This window comes from Natrix helvetica, assembly GCF_964273705.1.
Source record: "Natrix helvetica genome assembly, chromosome: 7".
Classification (NCBI taxonomy): Eukaryota; Metazoa; Chordata; class Lepidosauria; order Squamata; family Natricidae; genus Natrix; species Natrix helvetica.
The window spans coordinates 16,569,511-16,595,361 of NC_138558.1; the positions used below are offsets into that span (position 1 = coordinate 16,569,511).

Consider the following 25,851-nt stretch of genomic DNA (forward strand, 5'->3'; position numbering starts at 1 on the left):
TGATCTTGGTTTCTAATTTTTTTGAACTCACTAGTACATCTACAATTTTGAAACAATAGGCAGATTCCACAAACTGTTGTGGAGTTATGGCCATTAGAAATAGTGTTTTCCATTTTCTGTTGTGTTGAAATGTATCTGCCTAGCTGTGTGGGGAAAGTGTGCTGCTTCTTTGGAAAATAATCAAGGAGAGAAGCAACTTAGAACTGAGGAGAAACTTCCTGACAGTTAGAACAATTAATCAGTGGAACAATTTGCCTCCAGAAGTGGTGAATGCCCCAACATTGGAAGTTTTTAAGAAGAGATTGGGTAACCATTCGTCTGAAATGGTACAGGGTTTCCTGCCTGAGCAGTGGGTTGGACTAGAAGACTTCCAAGGTCCCTTCCAACTCTGTTATTTTATAATATCCGCCTTTATAATGTATAGAGTGTAAACTTGTGTGTGTGTGTGTGTGTGTATAGATAGATAGATAGATAGATAGATAGATAGATAGATAGATAGATAGATAGATAGATAGAGATAGATAGATAGATGATAGATGATAGATAGATAGATAGATAGATAGATAGATAGATAGATAGATAGATAGATAGATAGATAGATAGATAGATAGATAGATAGATAGATAGCTTGTTTTACCTCTCTGGAGCCAAGAGAGATTTCCACTTGCTTGCAGAGCTGACCACTATCTTGTACTCAATGATACCCAATTTGACAGCTCCTTAATAGGAGAAAGATTTAGCAGACTAGAATTTCCCCACAGTTAACTGCTTTTCTGACTTGAAAAGATGTCCTCTTTCATTATTAACCCACAAAGTGACAAAGACAGTGCTCTCTGCCCTGTAGTTTTCTTCCTCCTTTTACTGATATACTTGGTTTTGCAGCCCATATAATTGTTATATTGTTAGATGGGATAATGAACTCTGTAGTGGAATATTTTCAATTCAGGGCTAAAGTTAGTGTTTGTTGTTAGATTGGAACCCCAAAGCAGTTTTATGTTATTTTGGGTGGTTTCCCTGGTCCAGGGGTCAGAAGCTCATAGCTCTGGAGCCACGTGTGGCTCTTTCATCCCTCTGCTGCAGCTCCCTGTCGCTCAAAATACAACCGCCAATGTGCAACACCCGAGAGCGCACAATATATTGAGCTTTTCGACCCCCAGTAGGCCAACCATGGATAAATACGAGAAAAGTTTCAGAAGAAAACAGAACTGTTAGATATTTACATAAACTGCTGTGGTCTCCACTCAGGTCCGCCACTAGGGCAGGAACAAGGGGTTGTTCTGATTGGACGGGAGGTCCGCCAGCTCCCTATAAAAGGGGAGCTGCATGACCCCATATAAAGCTGGATCACTACCACATAATAAATAAAGAGCTGTTTGTCACGATCGTCTGAAGTCTGTTCTCTTGTTGCCCGAATCTAACAAGAACCTTTAATTCAAAGACATAGGCTAGTTTTGTGGCCACTCAGGAAATAGTCAAGGCATGGGAATGATTTTGTGGCTCCAGGTGTTTTTTTCTTTCTTTCTGTGGGAAACAGGTCCAAATGGCTGTTTGAGTCTTTAACATTGCCAGCCCCTGCCCTAGTCTGAATAAAAGTTTTTTTCCCCCTTCAAAAGTCACCAAAGAACACCCAGGGCTCTTTTAACAGATCTATCCTTAGGGTTAGATCACCAATGGATAATCCTATTTCCTTTCTCTCTCCCCAACTTTTTGATTTTCCCACCCCTCCCAAGCAAAAGGAGCTTATTGCTTAGTCTTGCCATCCCTAACAGTTATAGCCCCAGATGTTCCAGATGTTAGTCCTTAAGTGTGTCACAAAATTATGTGCCTACACCATCACTCAGACTTCAGCTAAAGGTTATTCAGGTTAAGATTTTAGGACCAAAGTGCTGTTTTTCTCTCAGCTCACAATTATCCTTCTCCCCTTCTCCCAGGGGTGGCTTTCCAGGCTTATTAAGAGTCATTTGCGAGCAATTCCCATCAAAGCCTTTGATAATTAGGCTTGTATTAATAGCTCTTTGCTTTTAATATTTGCCTCCCTTTGAAACCAGGCGTACCGGATCTCCCTCCAACCCCCCCCCACCTCTCCCAAGGTCTGCCTTCACCTTGTTAAACAATGCCCTGATTTACTTTTCAAAACTAGAGAACTGCTGAGGAGCCAGGGACAAGGTTATCCAGCCCGAGGTGGCATCTACCGTCACTCTTTGTCCCTTATACAGCCACCACTCAAGGAAACGTCCCATCATTCCTGTCCCTTTGCTTGGGCTTTGAATGGCTTTTTTAAAAAAAACGGAGGTCTTTTTTGACTTGCTTTCATGTCTATCTATGCTAAGAGCTGCTCCATGATTTCCCCTTATTTCAGATAGGAAAGAAGGGAAAAGGTAGTTGTCAGGAAACCTTTCTCTCTCCCTTTCTCTCCCTCTCAGCATCACTCCATCTCTCCCCCCTCTCCTCCTTTCAGCACCTCTCTCTCTTCCTGTCATTCCCTTTCTGTCCCTCTCTCTCAGCATCTCTCTCCACACTCTCTCTGTTCCTCTGTCTTCTCCCTCTCACTTTCTCTCCCTCTCTCTCAGCATCTTCCTCTCTCCCTCTGTCTTCCCCCTCTCCTTCTCTCCCTGTTCCTCTGTCTTCCCCTCTCTCTTTCTTTCCTTCCCTCTCTCAGCATCTCTCCCTCCCTCTCTGTTCCCGTCTTTCCCCTCTTTTTCTCTCCCTCTTTCTCAGCCTCTCTCCCTCCCTCCCTCTCTCAGCATCTCCCTCTCCCCCTCTCTCTGTTCCTCTGTCTCCCCCCCTCTCTTTCTCTCCCTCTCTCTCAGCATCTCCCTCCTTCTCTCTCTGTTCCTCTGTCTTCCCTTCTCTTTTTCTCTCCCACTCTCTCAGCACCTCTCTCTCGTTCACCCCTCCTCTCTCCTAGGTGATCCATTTCTAAGCAACGTGCCGGCTAGCGGCGGCGGCGGCGTAGCTCGCTGGCAGCCGAGAGGAACTCCGTACATCCCACCCGACCAACCAGCTCCAAACACCCCCCCCCCAAAAAAAACCTGCCTCCTTGTTTGGAGGCTGCCGCCGCCGCCGCCGCCGCTGGAGCCTCTACTGCAGAAAAAGCCGCCGCCGCCAGCCTCTGCTTTCCTCTGCTGCTGCTTCTGCCGCTGCCTTGCCCGCTTGCTCCACAGAAAACGTCTCCGTGGAACTGCTACCTCGCTCGGCCACGTTGTTGGGAGCTCCTTTTCGCAGCGTTTGCGGCGTTTCCCGCCTCCCTCACTCCCTCCCCATCGAAGAAGAGGGGAGGAGGAAAGCCAGGGGATTATAGCTTTTTTTTCTCTTAAGCACCCATCTATCTATTATATTATCATTATTTTTTGCAGGGAGGAGAAAGTTCTGCATTCTTAGCTGCATTGCTTTGAAGTTCACTTTTAAGCTTGGAGGGGTGGGCTTTTTTCCCTCCCCCCCCGCGGGGAATTGGGGAGGGGGGCTGAAAGGTTTTTGGAACGCCGTGTGCTCACTCTCTCTTTCTCTGCACGCACTTTGCAGGGATCTGGTCAGTTGCCTGGAGATTTGAAAGGAAAGCTTTTTTTCCCCTTTGGGAGACATCCCTCCCCCCTCCCTCCCTCCCCTCTTGGGGAGGGGGCACAGGGTGGCCGGGGCGGGGTGGGGTGGGGGGAAACTGGCATGGTTGGTCGCTTTACGGGCTGCAAGTTGTTCCGCCGGATTGGTGGGAAGAAGCGGGCGGTGCGGATCGCCGCCAAAAGGAGAAGGAGGTTCCCCGTTTTTTCATGCCTGCCGTTTCTCCGGTCCTCCGCGAAGGTTTTACGGCGTGAGGAAGAGGAAAAAAGAAAACCAACGAGGCTCTGCTTGGATGGGGAGATGAGCATCCAAGCGGCTGGACTCGAACCTCCGGCGGTGGGGTGCTGGATGGATTTGCTGCAGCAACTCCCCGCAACTCTGGTGGCGATGCCCGGCCGCCCCCCGAAGTGACGCGAGGAGCCGAGCCAGAGGCTTTCCCCGGGCAAGCTGGACCCTTTTTCCTCTCGCCACCAGCTGCAGTCTCTTCCGGAGGCTTCAAAAACTCCCAACTCTCTCTTTCTCTCTCTCTCTCCCCAACCAACCTTGTTGTCTTTCTTGAGCTCCTTTTCGGGCGCTGGGTCTTGGCTAAGCCTCCCGGGGTTACCTTCTATCCGCTTTGCTTCCTTTCTTGGTTTTTTTTTTCCCCCGAAGCGGAGGAGAATGGAAGTTTTTGCCTTCGCGTGGCTCCTGGCCGTCTGTTGGACTCGAACCTGGGAAGCGGCGCGAGCGGATTCCATCATTCACATCGGTAAGGACGAGAAAGAGAGGCTGAAAAGCGCGTGCTTGCTTTGCCTTAATACTTCGCGGCTCTTTTCCCATCTTTCCCTCCCCCCCCCCCCACTTCCCTCGGAAGGATGATCTCCGCAGTCTTGGGTAGCTCTTGGAAATGAAAGCAGGAGGGTCGTTTGGAAATAGCCGCGCCGTGGCCGAAGCGCCACCCGCGGGGAGTTGGGCATGGTCGGGCCAATGAAGCTGGAGACTGGTCCGAGCCTCTGGATAACTGTGTTGGGCGTTGGGAGAGAGACTGAGATGGGTTTTGATCAGGGTTTTGCGCTCTCTCGCTCTCTCAGTCTCTGTATCTCTCGCGCGCTCTGTATCTGTATCCGTGTGTGTGTATGTATCTACACCTCTCTCTGTATCTATACCTCCCCTCTGTGTGTGTGTGAGTGTCTGTATCTCTCGTTCTCTCTGTATCTCTGTCCAAAGGATGGATGGAAAAATCACGGCCAAACGCCGGAGTTTGCTTCCCCCCCAAAAAAAAAAAAATCTGAAAAAAAAGCAGGACTCGGTCGGCGGTTGTGGGTCCTGGCTGAAATCGCTGCCGTAGCGCCCTGAGTCGGGGGTGGGGGGGAAGAGAGCCTGAAGGATCCCTTGGCGTACAATGATCTCCAAGCCTTCCCGGGGCGCGGGGCGCGCGCCACACACACACACACACACACACAAGCGCGCACAGACAACAACCCACGTTGCTGCCGCACCCCCATCTCTCTCCCCCCCACCGGTATTAGAGGAACAGGTGGTTTGGCAACGTGATTTCTTTTCATTTTGCCCGACTGATCTTTGGCTCCAACGGGAGATTTTTTAAAAAATCTCCCTCCAGCAGTGGCGGCCTCGGCCTCCGCCCCCCTCCCCCCATCTCTCTCTCTCTCTCTCTCTCTCTCTCTCTCTCTCTCTCTCTCTCTCTCACACACACACACACACACACACACACACTCTCTCCTGTCAATCAGGAAGGCACTTTAGCGCGAAGGTCGTAGAACGAGCAGTTTTTCCGGCGAGGGCCTCCAACCCTCCCCCGGATAATGTAGCTGCTGGAGGAAGCGGGGAGCGGGGGTGGAAGGGGAAAGCCACGCGTGACAGCCCGCTCCTCTGAGCCTTATTTCCCCACCCCCGGCCCCAGCAGCTCGGCAAGGGTTAAAGGACACCCCCCTCCAGCTGCTGTGGGCCCCACCTATTGCCAGCAACACTGACGGCCACACGGTGGACTTGGAACGCACGGAGAGGAGGTTGGGGGAGGTTGATTATGATTCATAGAGCTATCTGCAGCCAGCTCAGCTCGGAGTTTTCCTTTGCCAGTGGTCGGAGAGAAAGCAAGAGAGGGAGGGAGGGAGAGTTCAGCATCTGAGTGTAAATACACCTGTCTAGATGGAAGCAGGTGCTGACCCGGTGGGGGGTCGAGGTACCACTTCCCTTCTTGTCATTGCAGTTCATAGAAGAGAGTCCAAGTGCAGGCAGGAAGTGTGCAAAGAGGAAGTAAAGCAAACCCCTGGGGAGGGATAATAAAACCTCCAGCTCCTCTTGCTGACTGACTGGGGAGGCTCCATTGGTGGTCCAGAAGATCCAGCTGAGTTGAAAGTCTCCCTCCCTCCCCCTGGACAAACAGGGATCAAGCTCCCTTATGCCACAGCTAGTGGCCAACTCCATCCACTTCCTTCCAACTTGGAGCCTGTTGGGGCTTCCTAGCTTAAGTGATCCCCCCCCCTTTTGGAAACATGTCTCTGCCAGTCCTAGGCTATAGAGTATAATGCAGTGTTTCAACCAAGATGATTGGAGCTGAGAAATCCCAACTTTGGGGGTGGTTTGAGTCACCCCACTCATGTCGGGCTTGTAGGTAATGTCCAACTCTTCTTGTCTGCAGTAGGTAGAAGATGCTACCCTTGAGTTTCTGGGACTGAGAACTCTATCATGGTTCCTAATGTTAACCCTTCCTCGCCTGAGCCGTTCTTTTATGAATGAACGGTTTAGCTGATTTCCCATAGAATCCGAACAATCCATGATATATTAATTTCTCCATTCTCCTTTTCCAGCTGAAATCTAAAATTTGCTGGGGAGAAAAATGCTGCTTTGGGGAGTGAGGGGGGGGCGGACAGGGACAGTGCATGCTTTGTTACAGCCACGTAGAATTCCTTGGAGAAAGGTTGGAGGGACGAATTCCTGGGTAGGGGACAATGATTTTCACCGATGAATAGTTTGTTTGTGAAAGAAAAGCTCTGGGCACCAGGACTCTTCTTCCTTTTCACGGAGCAAACAGTGGCGTGCACTGTTGCACTCTGGTCTCACATCAAACGGCTCCTTCTCCCCCTCCCCTCTCTCTTTATGGTAATCGCGATTTATGTGGGTGCCTGTTCATTATTCATCGCTGGCCAATCGATTCCTGCAGATCATTTAGCTTTTTTTGTTTGTTTTGTTTTAACATATATGTGTGTGGTTCCTTTCCATCAGCAGCACCAGGATTTTTTTTGCCTTGAAAGGAGAGAGAGGAAGAGAATCGGTTGGAAAGAGAATTTTGCTTTGCGTGTATCAAGTGGCACATTTGACAAGGTGGTGACTTGGTTGCCACAAAACTGGCAAATGGATAAGTGTCATCCACAGCTTTGTCTCTTCCCCCCCACCCCATCAAGTTATGGAAACTAGCTAGTGTGAAATAAATAGCACTTTCATTTAAATTTGAGCCAATAGCTACTCTCTGTAGTTCCACCTCCAAAAAGAATTACAGTGGGTTTCTTCTCCCCCCCCCACACACACACTTCAAACTCTGAAAATGTTATAAGATCTGATTCTGGCTTTCACGCTTGTACATGTCCGGCATCAATGCAAACACCTGTCTTAATAAAAAAAAAAACCATGGAAGCAAGAACAACGAAAAAGCTGCTTTTGTTCATTTTACATTTCAGAAGAAGAGGGCCTTTATTTAAATACGCTGAGATTTTTCTAAATAAAAACTTTTCAAAGGAAGCGATGTTCAGCATTCTGGAGAAGGAGATGTGAACAACAGGTATTACAGATATTTGGATTCTAAAAATGGAAAGAGTAAATAATTTCCTACTCTTTTTTCCCCCGTTTTGTGCTGTACAATGTTATATAATAGTAATCACGAGAGAGAAAGTATCTGTATATATTTAGGAATTCATCCATATATTTATCCTCCTTTTCCCATTCTGCACTGTACAATATTGTATAATAGTAATAACGAGAGGCAAAGTATCAGTATATATTTAAGAATTCATCCATATAGTTAACCTTTTCCCCTTTAACAATAGTTGATTGACTAGCTGCATATAAAATATTTAGGTATCCATTTAAGTGTCCATTTTAACATACATCTGTTGCAATAAAGGATACCGAAAACTTTGATTAATTTATTTTGTGTGTGTGTGTGTGTTTGATAGTAAGCAAAATATAGAAAATTACTTTTTGCACCAATTAACTTTGATCAGAGTAGCATGAGAATGCTATTGCATTTTTTTCTAAAGAATAAACGTGTTGTTGATGGTATTTCTCTGAGTATCAGGGAAGAAATGATTCACACGTTCCTGCAGTTGAGGTGGGAAAATCCCTTTATTAAGCCTGCTGGGCTTTTGATTTGCATTAGGGGAAGATTTTTCTGAAGAAGGAAGGGAATGGGAGAAAAAACCTTATTGACACTCTGTACTTTCTTGCTGTTCTTTCTTGAGCCTATGCATTGATTGAATAATTTCGTGAGACTCACATTACTTGATTGCTTAGAAGTTTCCTAATGATCTGCATGCAGTAAAAAAAAAAAAAAGGAGTCAAAAGCTGTGAGCAGAATGGCAATGATATCCTGTTTTATGAGCCTATTGAAAAAAAGTTGCTTGGATTTATGCTGCTCCAGAGCTCCCAAGTCTTTGAAATTAGCCACGCTGCTTGCAATTGACTTTGTACGTTGCTTGTCTGATGCTTTTCTTCTTCCTAAATGCAATTGGACTTTGCAGCCCTGTTTTAATTAATCCGGGATTAGCCAGCATTTTTAGCCAAGCGCACCATTTTGGGTAGCACTGATGTTGTAATATTTAGGGATGTGAGGTCCATTGATTTTGACCTCTTTTTAAGTACACTAATGAGAATTGTGAGATTTTGTGTGGCCTTGGTGCTAGAAAATAATGAAGAAAAATCTTTCGTGCAGTTAGAAGATAAACCCTTCTCCATAGAATATATGCCTGCATGCTGTTTCCTGCCAAAAATACATCCTGCATATGCTCAGACCAGTGGTGGGTTTCAAAATTTTTTGGAACCTACTCTGTGGGTGGGGCCTGCTTTGTGGAAGTGGCTTGTTGCCCATGTGACTGGGTGGGAGTGGCTTGCTGCCCATGTGACCGGGTGGGAATGGCTTGTCTGCCATGTGACCAGATGGGAGTGGCTTGGCAGTCATGCGACTGGATGGGAGTGGCCAAGATGATGTCACTGAATTCTTTGCCCCAATGGATGAACTACAATAAGATTAAAATAAGTACAAAAATAAATAATACTAAACTGCAAAAGAAATAAAACAATATTGAACTAAATTGTGGTTGTAAGCTGAGGACTACAGGTAACAGAAGGGACCTCTGCTTTCAACGAACAATGTACAGTCTTTTCAGGAAATAAAACAATATTGAACTAAATTGTGGTTGTAAGCTGAGGACTACAGGTAACAGAAGGGACCTCTGCTTTCAACGAACAATGTACAGTATTTTCAGGAAGGACAAGAAACAGGAAAGATATAAACAAACAGGAAAGATATAGTCTTTCATCCAGGAAGCTAGTTCAAGAATGAATGTCATAGGTAGATTCCCAGAGCAATATACGTTTCCTTTTTCTGAAATTTAGTTCTCAGTTCCAAAAAACAGGAATATATGAATTAGGTTCAGTACTTAGGTCGGTCCAAGTAGCTATTCAAAAGTTAGTGGTTAGAAGCAATGGTAAAGCAAGATATGGAATTAAAACCAGAAATATTTTGTTGGCTATTTGAAAGAGAGTACAATATATATTTAATTTTACACATGTTAGCAGCTGCTGGAATTGTGCTTGCACAACAGTGGGAAAAAGATATATGAAAATGAACAAATATTACAAAGTGCAGGAATAAATAAACTGACAATTAAAATCAAGAAGGCTTTGAATACTTTTTCACGTGGGATTTGTTTGCTAAATTTTTTTGCTAGAAATTAGAAATCCAGAAGTATGAAAGAAAACACCAATTATGTAAGGAAAGGTCACTAAAATGTATAAGGAAATATTATTCGTTCTTGATCATTATTAATATGTAGATAACTGCGGGACATTACACATCCACACCCACACAAACTATGACAGTGCCAGGAAAACACCAAAAAATAAGAATTCCCCCCTCCCAAAGGACTGCAAATGAAACCAGTTTTTTTCCCCCTAACCCTAAGGACAGGAAAGACAAAGCCACTGGAATAAAAACCATCAAGGCATTGTGGAAAATTATAAAGGACAGTGCCAGGAAGCTCACAGAACCAGCAACCACCACAGAATTACCTAAACAACCAGGGTAAAACACACTAAATCTGGCAAAGCTGCCTTTCACCAACCAGGCCTGCCCATAGAAAAGCAGCCACTTTGAGACACATAAACCTGGTCTGAACACTTAAAAGTAACATATTGCATCACAAAGAAAACATTTGCAAACAGGAATAACATTTCTTGTAGTAAATATATTTTATAAACAATTAAAAAATAAAAATTCCCTAAAATAATTTTTAAAAAAGATATTCTATAAATAAAAAAAAATCCTTAAAAACCATTGTTAAGTATTCCAAACACAATAATTTATTCAAGGTATTCTACCACCAATAATTTATACTGTAACCATTTCAAGGTATTCTGCCAGCAATAATTTGTACTGTAACCATTTCAAGGTATTCTACACACAATAAATTGAAGTAAACCATTTAAAAATATTCTATACTCAATACTTTTAAGTAAAACAATTTTAAAAAAATCTATACACAATACATTTAAAAAGTATTGGGTATAGAATTTTTAAAAATGGTTTATTTTAATTTATTTTGGATAGAATCTTTTTTAAACTAGTTTAAGACAATTTAAAAAAAGAATCCACACACAATAAATTGAAGTAAACCATTTTAAAATATTCTATACTCAATACTTTTAAGTAAAATGATTTTAAAAAATTCTATGCACAATAAATAAAATATTCTTTTAAAAAACATTAAAAGCCACGAAAGCTAAAGAAAGCCACGAAAGCTAGCCTGCCACCACCACCACCGCCACTGTCCACCCGCATTCAGCCATGCGGCATATGACAGCTCACGGCTTTCGCAAGGGAAGGCAGGAGGCCTTCCCTCGCGAAAGCTAGCCTACCACAGTCACCACCCACTTTCAGCCATGTGGCGTATGCCAGCTTGTGGCTTTTGCGAGGGAAGGCCTCCTGCTCCTCCTCACTTCCCTCGTGAAAGTTAGCCTGCTGCCGCCACTGCTGCCCATCCGCTTTCGGCCACGTGGCGTACGCCAGCTCGCGGCTTTCATGAGGGAAGGCCTGTAGGCCTTCCCTAGCAAAAGCTAGCCTGCCACTGCTGCCCATTCGCTTTCGAGCCATATATCGTAGCCATAACTGACAAGGAGTTGGAGATTGGGACCCAGTTTGATAATAGCTGGTTATCTACAGGAACCAGCAGAAGGGAAGGGGATTTGAAGAATGTTAGCCACTTTTCCCATATTTTCTCAAGCCTTTCTAAATGCTTTTTATCCCTAAGAACTCAAACCAGCCATTCAAGTACCCCTCCCTCCCCCTTCCCCAAATCTCTCTGATGGAAACTAGTTAGATACTGCTTGAATTCTGTTTCTAAAACCTCTGTTTTCTGGCTAGCATAATTTCCAGGCACCTCCTCTAAAAACAGTTTAAGTGTCAGGGTTCCAAGCAGGGGTGGGTTCCGCCCGCCATTACTACCGGTTCGGCACCCGAAAATTTTTGCCTGCATGCATGCATGCACATTTGCCCTTAAAATGATCTGCACATGCGCACAACATTAAAAAAGGAATAAAAAATACATTTTTTTTTCAATGAAGAAAATCAAGATGGCGCCGCCGAGGATAGAACCAGTGCAGTCACGTGTCTCCCGGAGTTATTACCTATTCAGACGAACCGAACTGAATAGGTAGGAACCAACCTCTGGTTCCATGTAATAGATCCACATCAAGCAAAAATTTCAAGGTAGATCCCTCAAAGAATAAGCTTTATTGGAAATATCCGATTGGCACATAACGGGCAAAAACTGACACTGAATTAATTTCACTTTTAATTTCACCTAAGTAAAAGTGAAAGTTTCCCCCTCAATCTCAAACAATCAGTCACATGGCCCAATCAAGGCGCTGTCTGGTGGTCTGGTGAAACCACTCCTCCTTCCTCCGACCACGTGTGAGAACATCCTTGGTTTCCAAGAAAAAGTTTTATTTTTTAGTTTGACTTCACAACCCTAGCTACATCAACCTCCCCCCCTCTTCCTGTCCCTTAGATCCAGTGCGACAGCATTGAAGCTCCAAGATGGCTTCGGCCAGGCCAGCTTCAGGGTTGACATTAAGTTTGTTCTTAGTTTGAATGATCTTCTCTCATTTTTGTTCTTCGTTTCTTTAAAATGCCCTTGTTGGTGGTGGTTGTTTTTTTAGATGAACTGAAGCTTCAGGAAGTTACAAACATTGACCCTGAAGCGTAAAGGGACAGTTGCAAATGAAGGCCACTTACCTCTTTATTTTATATCTAATGAGCAGCCACTAGACTAGCAGTCTTGGCCCTCACATTCTGCCTGCCCTCTCAGAAAAGCTGTGTGGGTTGTAACATGCAGGGTGTTATGTACTGCATATAGTTGTCTATTGAAGTTCTCAGTCTGGTCCTCTATTGGAGCGGGAAAATACTCTCTCCTGATTGGTTGTGGTCTGATCAGCTTCCCTATAAAAGGAGCTGTGTCAGTCAGGGAGCGACAGTTGCCTCACAGGCAGTATTAAATAAAGAGCTGTTAGAAGTCACTCAGGCCTCGTCTCCATTCTTCACCCAGAACTTTTCTTTAAGGGGCTCATCAGGACACGGTGGCTCAGTGAGTAAGACGCGTGATCAGAAAGGTTGGCAGCTTGGTGGTTCAAATCCCTAGCACCTCGTAATGGAGTGAGCTCCCGTTACTTGTCCCAGCTTCGGCCAACCTAGCAGTTCGAAAGCAGGTAAAAAGGCAAGTAGAAAAATAGGAACCACCTTTGGTGGGAAGGTAACAGCGTTCCGTGCACCTTCGGCGTTGAGTAGTGCCGGCCACATGACCACGGAGACGTCTTTGGACAGCGCTGGCTCTTCAGCTTTGAAATGGAGATGAGCACCACCCCCCCCCCCCAGAGATGGGAATGACTAGCACATATGTGCGAGGGGAACTTTTACCAAGGGACCCATATTAAGATGACAAGCCGAGGTCCTTCTTTGTGAGCTATTCTGGAAGAGAAGTTGAGGCTTCAATGCTGAAGGGAAGAATGGTGTTCAGTATTACTTTGCAACTGGAAGCCTTTGGATGCACAAAATAGACCTTGAATTCTAGCACTCCTTTATCCCAAAGGTGCTTCTTCAGGAGGCAACTGGACTTTCTTGTTTTTTTTTTCTTTTGAAGACGTTTCACTTCTCATCCAAGAAGCTTCTTCAGCTCTGACAGGACAGTGGGGAAGGGAAGGATTTACATTCCTTGGAGGCAGCTGGTCATTTGCCATCCTTTTAGAGCAGTGTTTCTCAAACTTGGCGACTTTAAGTCCTGTGGACTTCAACTCCCAGAATTCCCCAGCCAGCTATGCTGGCTGGGGAATTCTGGGAGTTGAAGTCCACAGGACTTAAAGTCGCCAAGTTTGAGAAACACTGTTTTAGAGGGTCTGTGAAGCACTTGGAGGTTTATCTGTGTCTTCAGGGTAATGCTTCTGGTTCCTGTAGTCTGCAATTTTCTCCCATGGAAATCCATTCCTACTCCCACACTCTCTGGATGAGAAGCGAAACATCTTCAAAAATAAAAATAAAATAGTCCAGCTCAGTGGTGGGTTTCAATGTATTTTACTAACGGTTTGCTCGTGCTTGCATGACGTTTTTGTGCCTGCACAGAAACTTCTGCGTGTGCACATAAGTGGGTGGGCGGAGCCTCCTGCAGCTGCCACTACTAGTTTGCCAATCCGGTTTCTGCCAATCCGCAGAAACTCACCTTTGGTCCAGTTGCTTCCTGAAAAAAGCACCTTTGGGACAACCATGACCTGAGAATGGTTGACTGAGAATTTCTACAGATGTTTAACAGTCTTGGGTTTTCATTTATGTTTACCATTTACTTTTCTTTCCCTCTTGTTAAATACTGCGTAAGGCAATATAACTTTCCGCTGCTCCCATTCTGGTCTCGTAAGTCATTTCATTGAAATTATTAAATAAATACCTGGAGAATTAGGCTAGGCTTACAATTATTCTAGAAACTGTTGTGTTGGAAGTAGATGAGTTAGACAAATGACTTTCAGGTCTTTGCATTCCTCAGAGCACCATATATTTAGCTCTAGCCACTTAGGATCCAATGTTCATTTGGCACCTGCAATGGAGTGATGCATTTCCCTTTATTTTTCAGAGAGGCCAAAGGAAAGCTGGTAATTGCAACATGTTAAAATAACTATTTTTCCCCCTTCCGTGGTGATTATAATTTGAGCAATAACTGTTACAGCAAATGGTAACTTTACTCTTAATAGTAATTTGAACGGTTGTGCTTAATGTTAATCGTCATTTTAAGCTGTTCTCCCTTTATCACTATATTGCATCTAGAGCACTGAATTTTCATTGTGGTCCAATTGGACTTGCAGTTCTTTTTCTCTCTCAATCAGATTATATAGAGAAATATAGAACAACTGTTCTGACCGAGGCTTCCCAAGAGCCTGCAACAAACTTCTGGTCCCAACAAAAAAACCTTTTTATTAATTGACTGTGAATTCTGCTCATTCACATCCAGCCTTTCAAGGGAGGATTTACAGTCACAAACCTTATCTGGCTTGGAGAGCTGCCAGGCCGATATCTGCAAAACTTGGCAAGGAATCTCAGGGAGTCATGAACCGATTAAGTGAACTAATTGTCTCCTGCAAATTCCACTCCGCTTTTGCTCCTCTTTTATTTCGTCTAGGAGGGGCCATTCATTGTCCACCTGTAGCCTTAATCCCAAGTCAACCCCTGTTCTTTAGTTGTTCCCTTCGTCTGGCAACTCTGCGCATGCGCACACTGGGAACAGGCTTCAGCTGTTTGTCTGCCTCGCCGATGTCTGATTCTGAAGGCAGCTGATAACTGGCATACTGCTCGGGCCCCGTCTCTGCCTCTGACACAGAGCCCTCATCAGAACCTTCTCCAGACTCCAGAACTGGCCCATGTTCCTCCCCAACCTCCTCACTGTTCGAATCCACTGCCCTGTCTGCTGCCCACTGGTGGACCACAACTGCATCATGGCCTGGAACTGGCTGACCATCTCAGCCCAGTGAGCCTCCAGGAGTCAGTACCTGGCCTTGCACTTCCACAGGTCTTCTCTCCGGTTGGAAAGCCTATGCTCAGGGAGGTGCTTCTACTGAGCTGCCTCCTCGGTCAAATCCAATTTGAACTGAGCTGTTTTGCCAACTCTTTCTCATGGTGGCTGCTTAGCTCCAACAACTGCTTCCTGTTGGAGCTCTAAGGAGCCTGGGCGATGAGGCAAGGAGTGTCTAGGAGGGGAGGGGCGAGTAGAGGCTCGTGAGGCACCCCTCAATGTGAGTGACATCGAGTTGGCCATGCCCATTCAGTCACATAACCACCTAGCTAAGCCCACTCAGCTGGTCATTAGGAAGATGATATTAGTGGTCTGTGGGATTTAAAATTATGAATGTAGTGGTCCCTGAGGTCTGAAAGGTTGGTGACTCCTGCTGTAGAAGACATCTTTATATACAAGGTAATCAAACTAAGGCAGGGGTATCCAAACTTGGGAACTTTAAGACTTGTGAACTTCAACTCCCAGAATTCCCCAGCCAGCCATGCTGGCTGGGGAATTCTGGGAGTTGAAGTCCACAAGTCTTAAAGTTCCCAAGTTTGGACACCCCTGAACTAAGGGGTTTTCTTCTGCAAAAGTTAATGACCACTGTCAACTTGGACAACATTCTAAGAAGATTAGAGAACTAATCTCAATGGGACATAAGATGACCAGTGAGGACATGATGCCTACCTATTAACCTACAACACTGAAATAACATGTCTGTAACTGATTTACTGGGGAATACAACAGGAGTGTTCTTGTCTTGAGTGTTATGGTCTTGCTTTTGGCACACTTTCAACTATTATGGGAGAAACCTATGGTCTGATCCAGCAAGTTTCATGTTTTTGAACTTGTATTTTCAGCGAAGCCATCTGTCAGTTATTCCTCCACAATGCAATAATTAAGATACATTGAACTTCTCACCTTGTCTTATTGGTAGAACCATAGGACATTGCTACAGTGATGAGGCTTATCTTCTCAGATCCATCATCTAAAAGACTCCATCTGTAGCTAAATTTGTCTATCAGCCTCAGTTGCTATTTTTGTCCTTCGGTGACATTTAAATAGAAATGCAATCATGGCTAAGCATGTGGTTATGTTCACTAGTTCCTAAGCCTCTATCTCATTGCCCCACTCTCTCTCTGCTTCAGTTACTTTTTACAGAGCAGTGCCATAAATGTGCCAGTCTCTGGAAATACAGATATGGTATTCTCAGATTTGGTTCATCATGCATAGAGACTACTGCATTTATCTGTGTTTGATGACTGGCAGATTCAATTGCTTCATGAAAAAACCATTGCATATCAGAAGATATAAAATGTTACGTTTGCAGAATTTTCATAGGTAGTTGGGGGATGGTAGTGTTTAGTTATCAAACACAAAAATATGCATGTGTGAATTAGCTCCCCATTGTTCTATTTTTTTATCATCAGGAATGGCCAGAGATTAATTCTGATCTCATTGCCTGAGAGCTTCTTGTGGTCTTAGGTTACTTTTTTTGTCTGTGATGTTGCTCTTTGAAACTCAGGAACAAAGTTTGTTTGTTGTCTTAATGAGGTGTGTGTTTTAGGCACAAACAGCACAAATTATCCCCTATCAAAAGATTAAAGTTATGCAAAGCCTTGGATTCTGTTAGAAGAAGATTCTTTGAAACGTTTAAAGACAGAACCAGTTTGCAACGCTATAAAATGGCTATGGTATGTCTTTCCTAGAAGCATGATTTTGGTGGCTCCTATTACGGTTGGTGCTGTGGTAATGCAGTGGTTAGAATGCAGGAAGGTCCAACTTTAGGGCACAGTGCTCATCTCGGTTTCTTGACCAAAGGGGCCAGGGTTGTCCAAAGACAATTTCCCTAGTCATGTGGCCAGTATGGCTATGAACCAAAGATGCCCGGAACACTGTTATTTTCCCACTGAAATGGTACCTGTTTATCTACTTGCATTTGCATGCTTTTGAACTGCTAGATGGGCAGGAGCTGGGCCGAGGAACAGGAGCTCAACCCATTGCGTGGAGCTCAGGTCTCGAACCCAGGCAGTATTGCAAGCTAACTCTGCCCATTGCCAGGAGTTCGATCTTGATGGGACGCAAGGTTAGCTCAGCCTTCCATCCTTCTAAGGGCCCAGATTATTGAGGACAATAGTAAACCACTAAGAAACTGCGGTAAAGCACTATGAAGCATACTATAGCACATACTATATACAGTAAGTTTAAGTGCTATTGCTATTTGGGAAAGGGAGCAAGTACAATCAAGAATTTTAATAGGAGTATATGTTAGTCTCACTACACCCTACAAATCTATTTTTGGGAGGGGTGGGTGGTTGAATTGGAAGCCCTGAATAATCCTTAAAAAAATACAAGTTTCAACAGCTTAAATATCATCATTTCTGGAGAAAAATGGAATTGCAAAGCACCCGATATTAACTGTAAGTGGAATAAATGAAATCTGGTTCCAACATAGTACCTCAGTGAAATTATTCAATTAATTATTGTGTCATTTTAACCTAATAATAAATGCATGCATATACATTATATACATTACATTATCATATAGCAATAATATCTGATGCAAATGACCTTTAAAAAAAACCCTAATGCCAGTTTACATAAAACTATTTATCTTGAATATATTTCATGACCTTCCCAGATCTAGGCAGATGACTTGGTTTATATTAGATTCTTAGCTAATATCAAGACATCTGTGCACATTAACGACGTCTGTCGTTGTAGTATGAGTTTTATGTAACAAACACAGGATGAATGTGCCTATTGGGTATCTCCCTCCTTTGTCTTCAATATCCTCGGAGGATTCTCTGAAATTACCTTTAGGAATTGCTCTAGTTAGCTAACCTGGGAAGCATTTTAGCAGCTGTGAATTGGAATATGTAGGGATCCCTCTTGGTTTACTCAAATGGAATCTTTTCACCTTGTAGAGGCAAGCCAACATGTTTCTCTTCAGGTAGGACCACGTCATTTCCATTTTGACCAACTCAGTTGGATAAGAACTTTTTGTGCCACTGTAGAACAGAATGAGAATAGAAACTGTTCTGAAATGAACCAGTTCTTCTTTAGCCCTGCTTTACAGGGGCATTTCATCAAAGCTTCTATCAAAGTGAAGTGTCCCTTCAAAGACTGGACAAAAGTAACGGACAATGACATTCCCCTTCATTCAGTGAGAAGGTAACTTTTCCTAAGAAGGAGAGCAGTGATGGTGTAATGGATTATTACAGTTGGCCATCTTGACAATATTATGCAGTGGAAGGAAGGTCATATAATTTAAAATTATAGGGCATACTTCTAACTTTACATCTCCTTTCAGTCAAAATAAAGGTAAAGGTTCCCCTCGCACATATGTGCTAGTCATTCCCAACTCTAGAGGGCCATGCTCATCTCTGTTTCAAACAGAAGAGCCAGCGCTGTCCAAAGACATCTCCATAGTCATGTGGCTGGCATGACTAAATGCCAAAGGCCCACGGAACGCTGTTACCTTCCCACCAAAGGTGGTTCCTATTTTTCTACTTGCATTTTTGACATGCTTTTGAACTGCTAGGTTGGCAGAAGCTGGGGCAAGTAACGGGAACTCACTCCATTACGCGGCACTAGGGATTTGAACTGCTGCTCTGCAGAGTTTTCTGATCAACAAGCTCAGCCTCTTAGCCACTGAGCCATTGTGTCCCATCAGTCAAAATAGATCTGTCCAAAACATATCTCATGAGAGAAACTTATAGTACCTCCACATTTATGCGAAATATGGAAGACTGCAGCCACACGATGGGATTTTTCTGTCCCAGCACTAATATTATAAATGGCCTTCCTTTGGATAAAGGGAGATTATGACAGCCTTCTAGAAAGCAATAAAGATAGAAGAATTCTAGAGGGTCTTCAGTCCTTGAGTGTTCTCTTAACTGCTACACTGTTAATTGCAAATTAGCTCTTAACAGATGGGCTATAGCTAACATGGGACTGCTGCGGTAGGGATTATTACTGTATTAGGACAGTATGGTGTTACTGTATGCTTTATCTCCTAACCTGGAACTTTAAATGTTTTTGTCATCGATGATCTATTGTTCATTTAGTATACCGTAGTTTTCAGACTTTAAGACGCACCAAGATTTCAAAGAGGTAAGTAAGGGGAAAAAAAAGATTTATCCTCCCTGCCTCCCAGGAGCACTCTGCAGTCTTCATCAGGGTTGGGGTAAGGCAAAAATGCCCCCATTTTTGTGAAAAATGGGCAGAAAACGGACTGTTTTTCACAAGAATGGAGGTGCGTTTGCCTCCTCCAGCCCTACTGAAGCCTGCAGAGTACTGCTGGGGGCTGGGGGAAGGCAAAAATGCCTCCATTTTTGCAAAAAACGGCCCATTTTTCACAAAAATGGGATGCAGGATGGGGCTTTGGGAGGGCGAAAATGGCTGTATTCAGTGTATAAGATGCACCAACATTTCCACACTCTTTTAGGATAAATACATACATTTCTGAATACATAAAGTAGTTTACAATTGAATATTGGAATGTGAGTGGTCAGTGAGCCTAATTATCTTAGTTGTTTAATCCTTTCTGGAAGGACTGGAACAATTGCCTGATCTAGAAGGCTTGATTTTACCGTTTTGAAGACTTTCCAAGATCATCTTTGCATTGTGTAAACAGCCATTTCACTCTTCCAGCTGTGAAAAGTCTGTGAATGCATAGAGCCATGCAGATCACCTAATGTGCTTGTATTACATGAGGACACAGCTGCATCAACACATCAGAGAGACTACTTCACTCATGCTGATGGCCTTTGTAAAGCACCCTAGGAAATGGATTATCCAGTCACAGCATTGAATTAGTTGGAGTCATAGAACATCTGGATTCAGAACTTGATGACCAGGGCAAGTGGAAAATAATGTTTATTGATTTAAGGGAATAAGCAAGAGTGGTTTGCTATTTTAAAGTCAAGCTGAACTTAAATTCAATGTTTCAGACAGGACTGATAAAACCAAGACTGGTGTGCAAAATAAATAATGCCATCTTGGTGACCCATGGAACTTGACAATGCCCCATAGAGGGATCTTAGACAACTTGACATGGCCAACTCACTGCAGCCAACTTGCCATGGGAAACTTCTCCCCAGAACAAGAAACCATATCGAAGAAATAGCGGAATACAATCCATAAAGAAAGGATGCCAAAGGAGGGGCAAAATGAAATGTGAATAACAAAAAGTAAAATAAATATTTAATGATTTTAAGCAATTTAATTGAATCGTTGAATTGTCCCACCATGAGTTGTCTGGTGGCGAGTTGGCCGTGGTGATTTGTGCTATGGTGAATTAGCTGTGGCAAGTTGGCCAATATGGCGATTTGTCCCATGGTGAATTGGCTGTGGCGATTTGGCCAATATGGCAATTTGTCCCATGGTGAATTGGCTGTGGCGATTTGGCCAATATGGCGATTTGTCCCATGGTGAATTGGCTGTGGTGACTTGGCCAATATGGCGATTTATCCCATGGTGAATTGGCTGTGGCGATTTGGCCAATATGGCGATTTGTCCCATGGTGAATTGCCTGTGGCGATTTGGCCAATATGGTGATTTGTCCCATGGTGAATTGGCTGTGCCGATTTGGCCAATATGGCGATTTGTCCCATGGTGAATTGCCTGTGGCGATTTGGCCAATATGGCAATTTGTCCCATGGTGAATTGGCTGTGGTGACTTGGCCAATATGGCGATTTGTCCCATGGTGAATTGGCTGTGGTGACTTGGCCAATATGGCAATTTGTCCCATGGTGAATTGCCTGTGGCGATTTGGCCAATATGGCGATTTGTCCCATGGTGAATTGCCTGTGGCGATTTGGCCAATATGGCGATTTATCCCATGGTGAATTGGCTGTGGCGATTTGGCCAATATGGCGATTTGTCCCATGTGAATTGCCTGTGGCGATTTGGCCAATATGGTGATTTGTCCCATGGTGAATTGGCTGTGGCGAGTTGGCCAAAATGGCGATTTGTCCCATGGTGAATTGGCTGTGGCGAGTTGGCCAATATGGCGATTTGTCCCATGGTGAATTGGCTGTGGTGAGTTGGCCAATATGGCGATTTGTCCCATGGTGAATTGGCTGTGGTGAGTTGGCCAATATGGCGATTTGTCCCATGGTGAATTGGCTGTGGCGAGTTGGCCAAAATGGCGATTTGTCCCATGGTGAATTGGCTGTGGCGAGTTGGCCAATATGGCAATTTGTCCCATGGTGAATTGGCTGTGGTGAGTTGGCCAATATGGCGATTTGTCCCATGGTGAATTGGCTGTGGTGACTTGGCCAGTTAATGTGAAAACTGCATGTGCAGTAGTTTGAATTCCTCGGGGCTGGTACATCTTCCGAATATTCATGGCAAAAATAAAAAAAAAATCAGGGCTAGAACTCCTTAATCCATTGTAATATAAAGCAATTGGGCTTATGATATGGAAGAGTTCATTTTGCTTTCTTCATTAAATAACTCTCGTGATTTCAAATGGGAAGAGATGTGTAGTTAGGTCACATTTAAATGACTCATAACCAGTTTTGATCAGCCTTTTATTTAATTATGTGAGCTACTGAGTATGTTCCAAGATTGCACAGAATGAGGGGTTGGACTCAGACACTGATGATTGCTTCACCTTAGCAGTGGCAATGCATGAAAATTAGATTATTGGTGATGAGCATACAAAAAGCATGTGTATAAAGAAGCAGAGCCAGCAGTGAGCTCCAGATTTCAGATAGATAAAGGAACTAATAAAAGAGAATATTTGTAACTCAGGGTTGACATGAGGGGTCCTTGGTGCTCTCTGAGCTTGCTTGTTTTCTTGCAGGTGTTTCATCACCCAAACTGAGTAACCAGTTTGGGTAATGAAACATCTGGAAGAAAACAAACAAGCTCTGAGAAAACCAAGGACCCCTCAAATGCAGGAATGTTATCTTGATGCCCTGTTATGGTGGGATATTCCTTTCATGTATTCACTCATTATATTTATATCCACCATGATCAGTATGATCTCAGCTTAAATAACATGTGAAGTGATGTTCAAAACTATAATCGCATCTTATGTTGTCAAGCAGCTACAGCAACCTATGCTGTACAATTGAACTAATCGGGTTTTTTTTTTTGTTTAATTTCTTTGTTGCCTGTCTCACCATGGAGCTACTCTAGGTGGCTTACAACAATAAAAAGGAAGAAGTGAAAAGAACTTAAAAAGAAAAGATACATTGGTCAAGAACCATAAGGTACACCACTTAATGATAGTCATAGGTAGAAATAAGCAATCAAATCACACTAGGAAACTATCAATATAAATCTAAGGATGCAAGCAACAAAGTTACAATCATACAGTCGTAAGTGGGAGGAGATGGGTGATAGGAACGATGAGAAGATTAATAGTGATGCAGCCTTAGTGAATAGTTTGACAGTGTTGAGGGAATTATTTGTTTAGCAGACTGATGGCGTTCTGGGGAAAAAACCTCCTCTTGTGTCTAGTTGTTCTGGGGTGCAGTGCCTTATAGTGTCCTTTTGAGGGTAAAAGTTGAAACAATGTATGTCCAGGATGTGAGGGGTCTGTAAATATTTTCACAGCCCACTTTGTGGCTCGTGCAGAGTACAGGTCCTCTATGGAAGGCAGGTTGGCAGTAATTGTTTTTTTCTGCAGTTTTAATTGTCCTCTGAAGTCTGTGTCTGTCTTGTTGGGTTGCAGAGCCAAACCAGACAGTTATAGAGGTGCTGATGACAGACTCAATAATTCCTCTGTAGAACTGTATCAGCAGCTCCTAATGTCCTTTCTCCCTGTGTACACACACACACACACACACAGCCATATGTCAAAATGTAAATTTGATTGAGCATGATTAAAGCTTTTTCTGTCAAAAGTTATATGTTCCTGCAATTTGGGGCTATAAGGGTGGTTGGAGGCTGCAGCAAACGGAGCATGAGGCTTAGTCAAAACCAGATTTTAAAAATACACGTTTCCTTCCTGGCGTTTCCTTTTTAAAATGTTTCTGTCTTCCCTGTCTCTCAAGTGACAGGCTGCAGGAAATAAAAGGTTTGTAGCAGAGATCTGAACTAATCTTTTACACAGACATGGTGGAATTAAAATGTGCCTTACTTTAGACTGCTTTATATTCCACATTAATTACCACCAACTCAAAAAAAGGGGGAGGGGGGGAGAAAAGCATGAAGATAGTGTCTAAGACATCTCCAGGAGCATTCGATCAGACCTGTATTTCAGAAAATGTGGAGAACAAGACCTTCTGAAGCACTTTGCAGCTGCTCATTTATTGTTACCTTGAGCAACATGCCTGCATCAAAGTTGTTAGGAAGAGATGTGAATAGCTGTCCTGGCAAAAGGTTGAAGGAGGTAATGCCATCATTTTAGCACCATTATAGAAAGCAAGTTTTAAAACCACTGGAAACAGAAGGGAAAGAAGTTATTAAAGAGTTATTAAAAAGAGAAAGTGCTTTTTAAAAAATTACACACACACACACACATACATACACACATACATACATACATACACATGCATTTTGTCAAGCCTGCCAACAGTTCTTAAGACCAAAATTAATTGGCTCTTTGTGCTGAGTAGGATGCCGCTGGTTTAGAAAATCTTTGGCTCACAGGATCCTGTCAAAGCCACAAAAGAAGGAAGATGCCCTCTTGCTTTGTAAACAGCACCGAAAAACACTAGGATTGTGTCACGTTGGCCATTTGGTATTCCAAATGCGTTATCGGCATTGTCAGTGTGTAAACCTGCGCGAGCTGTTCAAATGGTTCTTGCAACCTTCTTTCCACTTTTCCTAATTTGGTTTTCAGAAAGTATTTCCTTTCTTTTGTTGTTACCACCTCGGGCATCTTGAATGAAGAGGAAATATACATACTGTTCAGAGTGACTCTCCTTATGGTTTTGAAGGTACTGTAGATCTGGATATTAGGGTTGTAAACATGGAAGTAGCTTAAACAGGAGCAAGTCCACCGTGATTCTTTATTCCTGGTGTTTGATAGTTATGTGCTGCTCAAAACGTCTGCTGAAAAAGCATCCTTGGAGGGGGATTGCTGTTTGTACTTCATGAGACCTTGATTCAGCTATTCAGGGGCATAGACAATATCTGTGGATATTATTTGCCTGTAGAACACAAGCCTTCTCTCTCTCTCTTTCTCTCTCTCTCTCTCTTTCTCTTTCTCTCTCTGTGTCTCTTGCTCTGTCTCTCTCTCTGTCTCTCTCCCCTCCCCGCACTCTGCTAAGTAACAGATACTGGCTCACCATTCTCCTGGATGTATTAATAATTCTAAGAATAAAGTGATGGGAAGTCAGAGAGCATTTTGGCTTAAGAAACTGCTAATGTTTAGGTAGTAAGGCTGTTGGCCAAATTAATACTGATTGCAATGCATTTAGTAAAAGGGAATGAGCCAAGTGTGATGTACTGTAGTAGGATAGACTGGTGGACTAAGACCAAGGAGATCAGTTTCATATCTCTACTCAACTGTGAAGTTCGCAGGGTGACTTTGGATTAGTCATTCACTGGTTGTGTTCCACAGTCAGCAGTTCAACTTACATTTAACAACTAAGTGAACAAAGCCTGCATCATGGCATAGGTTTATAAGGTTGGTGTGAACACAAGCACTTCTTCTCAGAGTGATCTACTAGCAGAGTTGTTAGGATGAAATGGTGTCTATATAGACGGGAGTATTAGTTTGTCAAACATGTACAAGATAGCAGGTATAAATATAAACATGGATATAAACAAAAGAAATGAATACAAATAGATGAGGACAGTAGGACAGGGACATTAGGCACGCTGGTGCACTTATGCATGCCCCCTTTACGGACATCTTAGGAATGGGGTGAGGTCCACAGTAGGCAGTTTGAGGTTGAAGCTGTGAGGGTTAGAGGCTGTAACAACGGAGTTGGGTAGAGCATTCCAGGTGTTGACCACTGTTGATGAAATCATAATTTTTCTGCAATCAAGTTTGGAGCAGTTTACCTTGAGTTTGTATCGATTATTTGCCCGTGTATTATTAAGGTGGAAGCTGAAGAAGTTGTTGACAGGTAAGACGTTGTAGCAGACAATGTTGTGTACTGTGCTTAGATCATACCGCAGGCGGCACAGTTCCAGATTGCCAAGGCCAACATAGTTTTATCATATCGCTCCTGACGGGTTTTTTTATTGTGTATTTTGTATTGTAATTGAGGGATTTTAAATTGAAATTTTAATGCTATTTTATTCATTTGTTTACCTCCTCCATGCACATGCATATGTATATGTTTATGTATTGTTATATTTGTATATTTTTATGTGTCTTAATTGTACGCCGCCCCGAGTCCTTCTGGAGAGGGTGCGGCTAATCAAATAAAATTTGATTGATTTGATTGATTGATTGGTGGCATAAGGGATTCTATTGTGAGTAGAGGAGTGTAGTACTCTTCTCGTGAAATACCTTTGGACTCACTCAATCATATTAATGTCCGATGTACAGTGTGTATTCTAAGCAGGTGAGCTGCATTCGAGAATTGGTCTGGCAAAGGTTTTGTATGCCCTGGTTAGCAATACAATGTTACCAGAGAAGAAGCTACCCAGGATTAGGTTAACAACTCTTAATGCCTTTTTGACAATGCTATTACAGTGGGCTCTGGGGCTTAGATAGTTTGAGATGAGTACTCCTAGGTCCTTGACAGAGTGGGGGTTGTGTACAAGGTCATTTCCATCCAACTTGCATTTGGTGTTCTGATTTTCTTTGCTTTCCACAACTGTCATCTCTTTTGGCCTTCTGTTTTCCGCCATTTCTGCTGCACATGATTAACACAAGCTTTGACAAGTGTGTTCTCTTTGAACTCCTCGAACAACAGAACCCTGTGCCTACCTTACGACTGAATCAAAGTGAATACTTTCTTCCCTGTGAAATGATGTGATTTCCATTGATGTGATTCATCATCAGGCTACAATGGAAAGATGCCCTTTCCCATGAAGACTTGACATTAAAGTGATGAAACTCTAAAGCACGGAAAG

At 43.4% G+C, this 25,851-nt stretch overlaps 1 protein-coding gene across 2 annotated transcripts in view; it reads left to right on the forward strand.

Moving 5' to 3' along the window:
- Positions 1-4,215: 4,215 nt before the first annotated feature.
- Positions 4,216-25,851, forward strand: part of GRID2 (glutamate ionotropic receptor delta type subunit 2) — a gene marked incomplete at its 5' end in the record, with an annotated part of 1,118,477 nt that continues 1,096,841 nt past the window's right edge. For both annotated transcript variants that reach the window (XM_081960469.1, XM_081960470.1), the window contains one exon: positions 4,216-4,303. In XM_081960469.1, coding sequence (XP_081816595.1) covers positions 4,216-4,303 — 88 coding nt within the window. The remainder of the gene's footprint in view (positions 4,304-25,851) is intronic.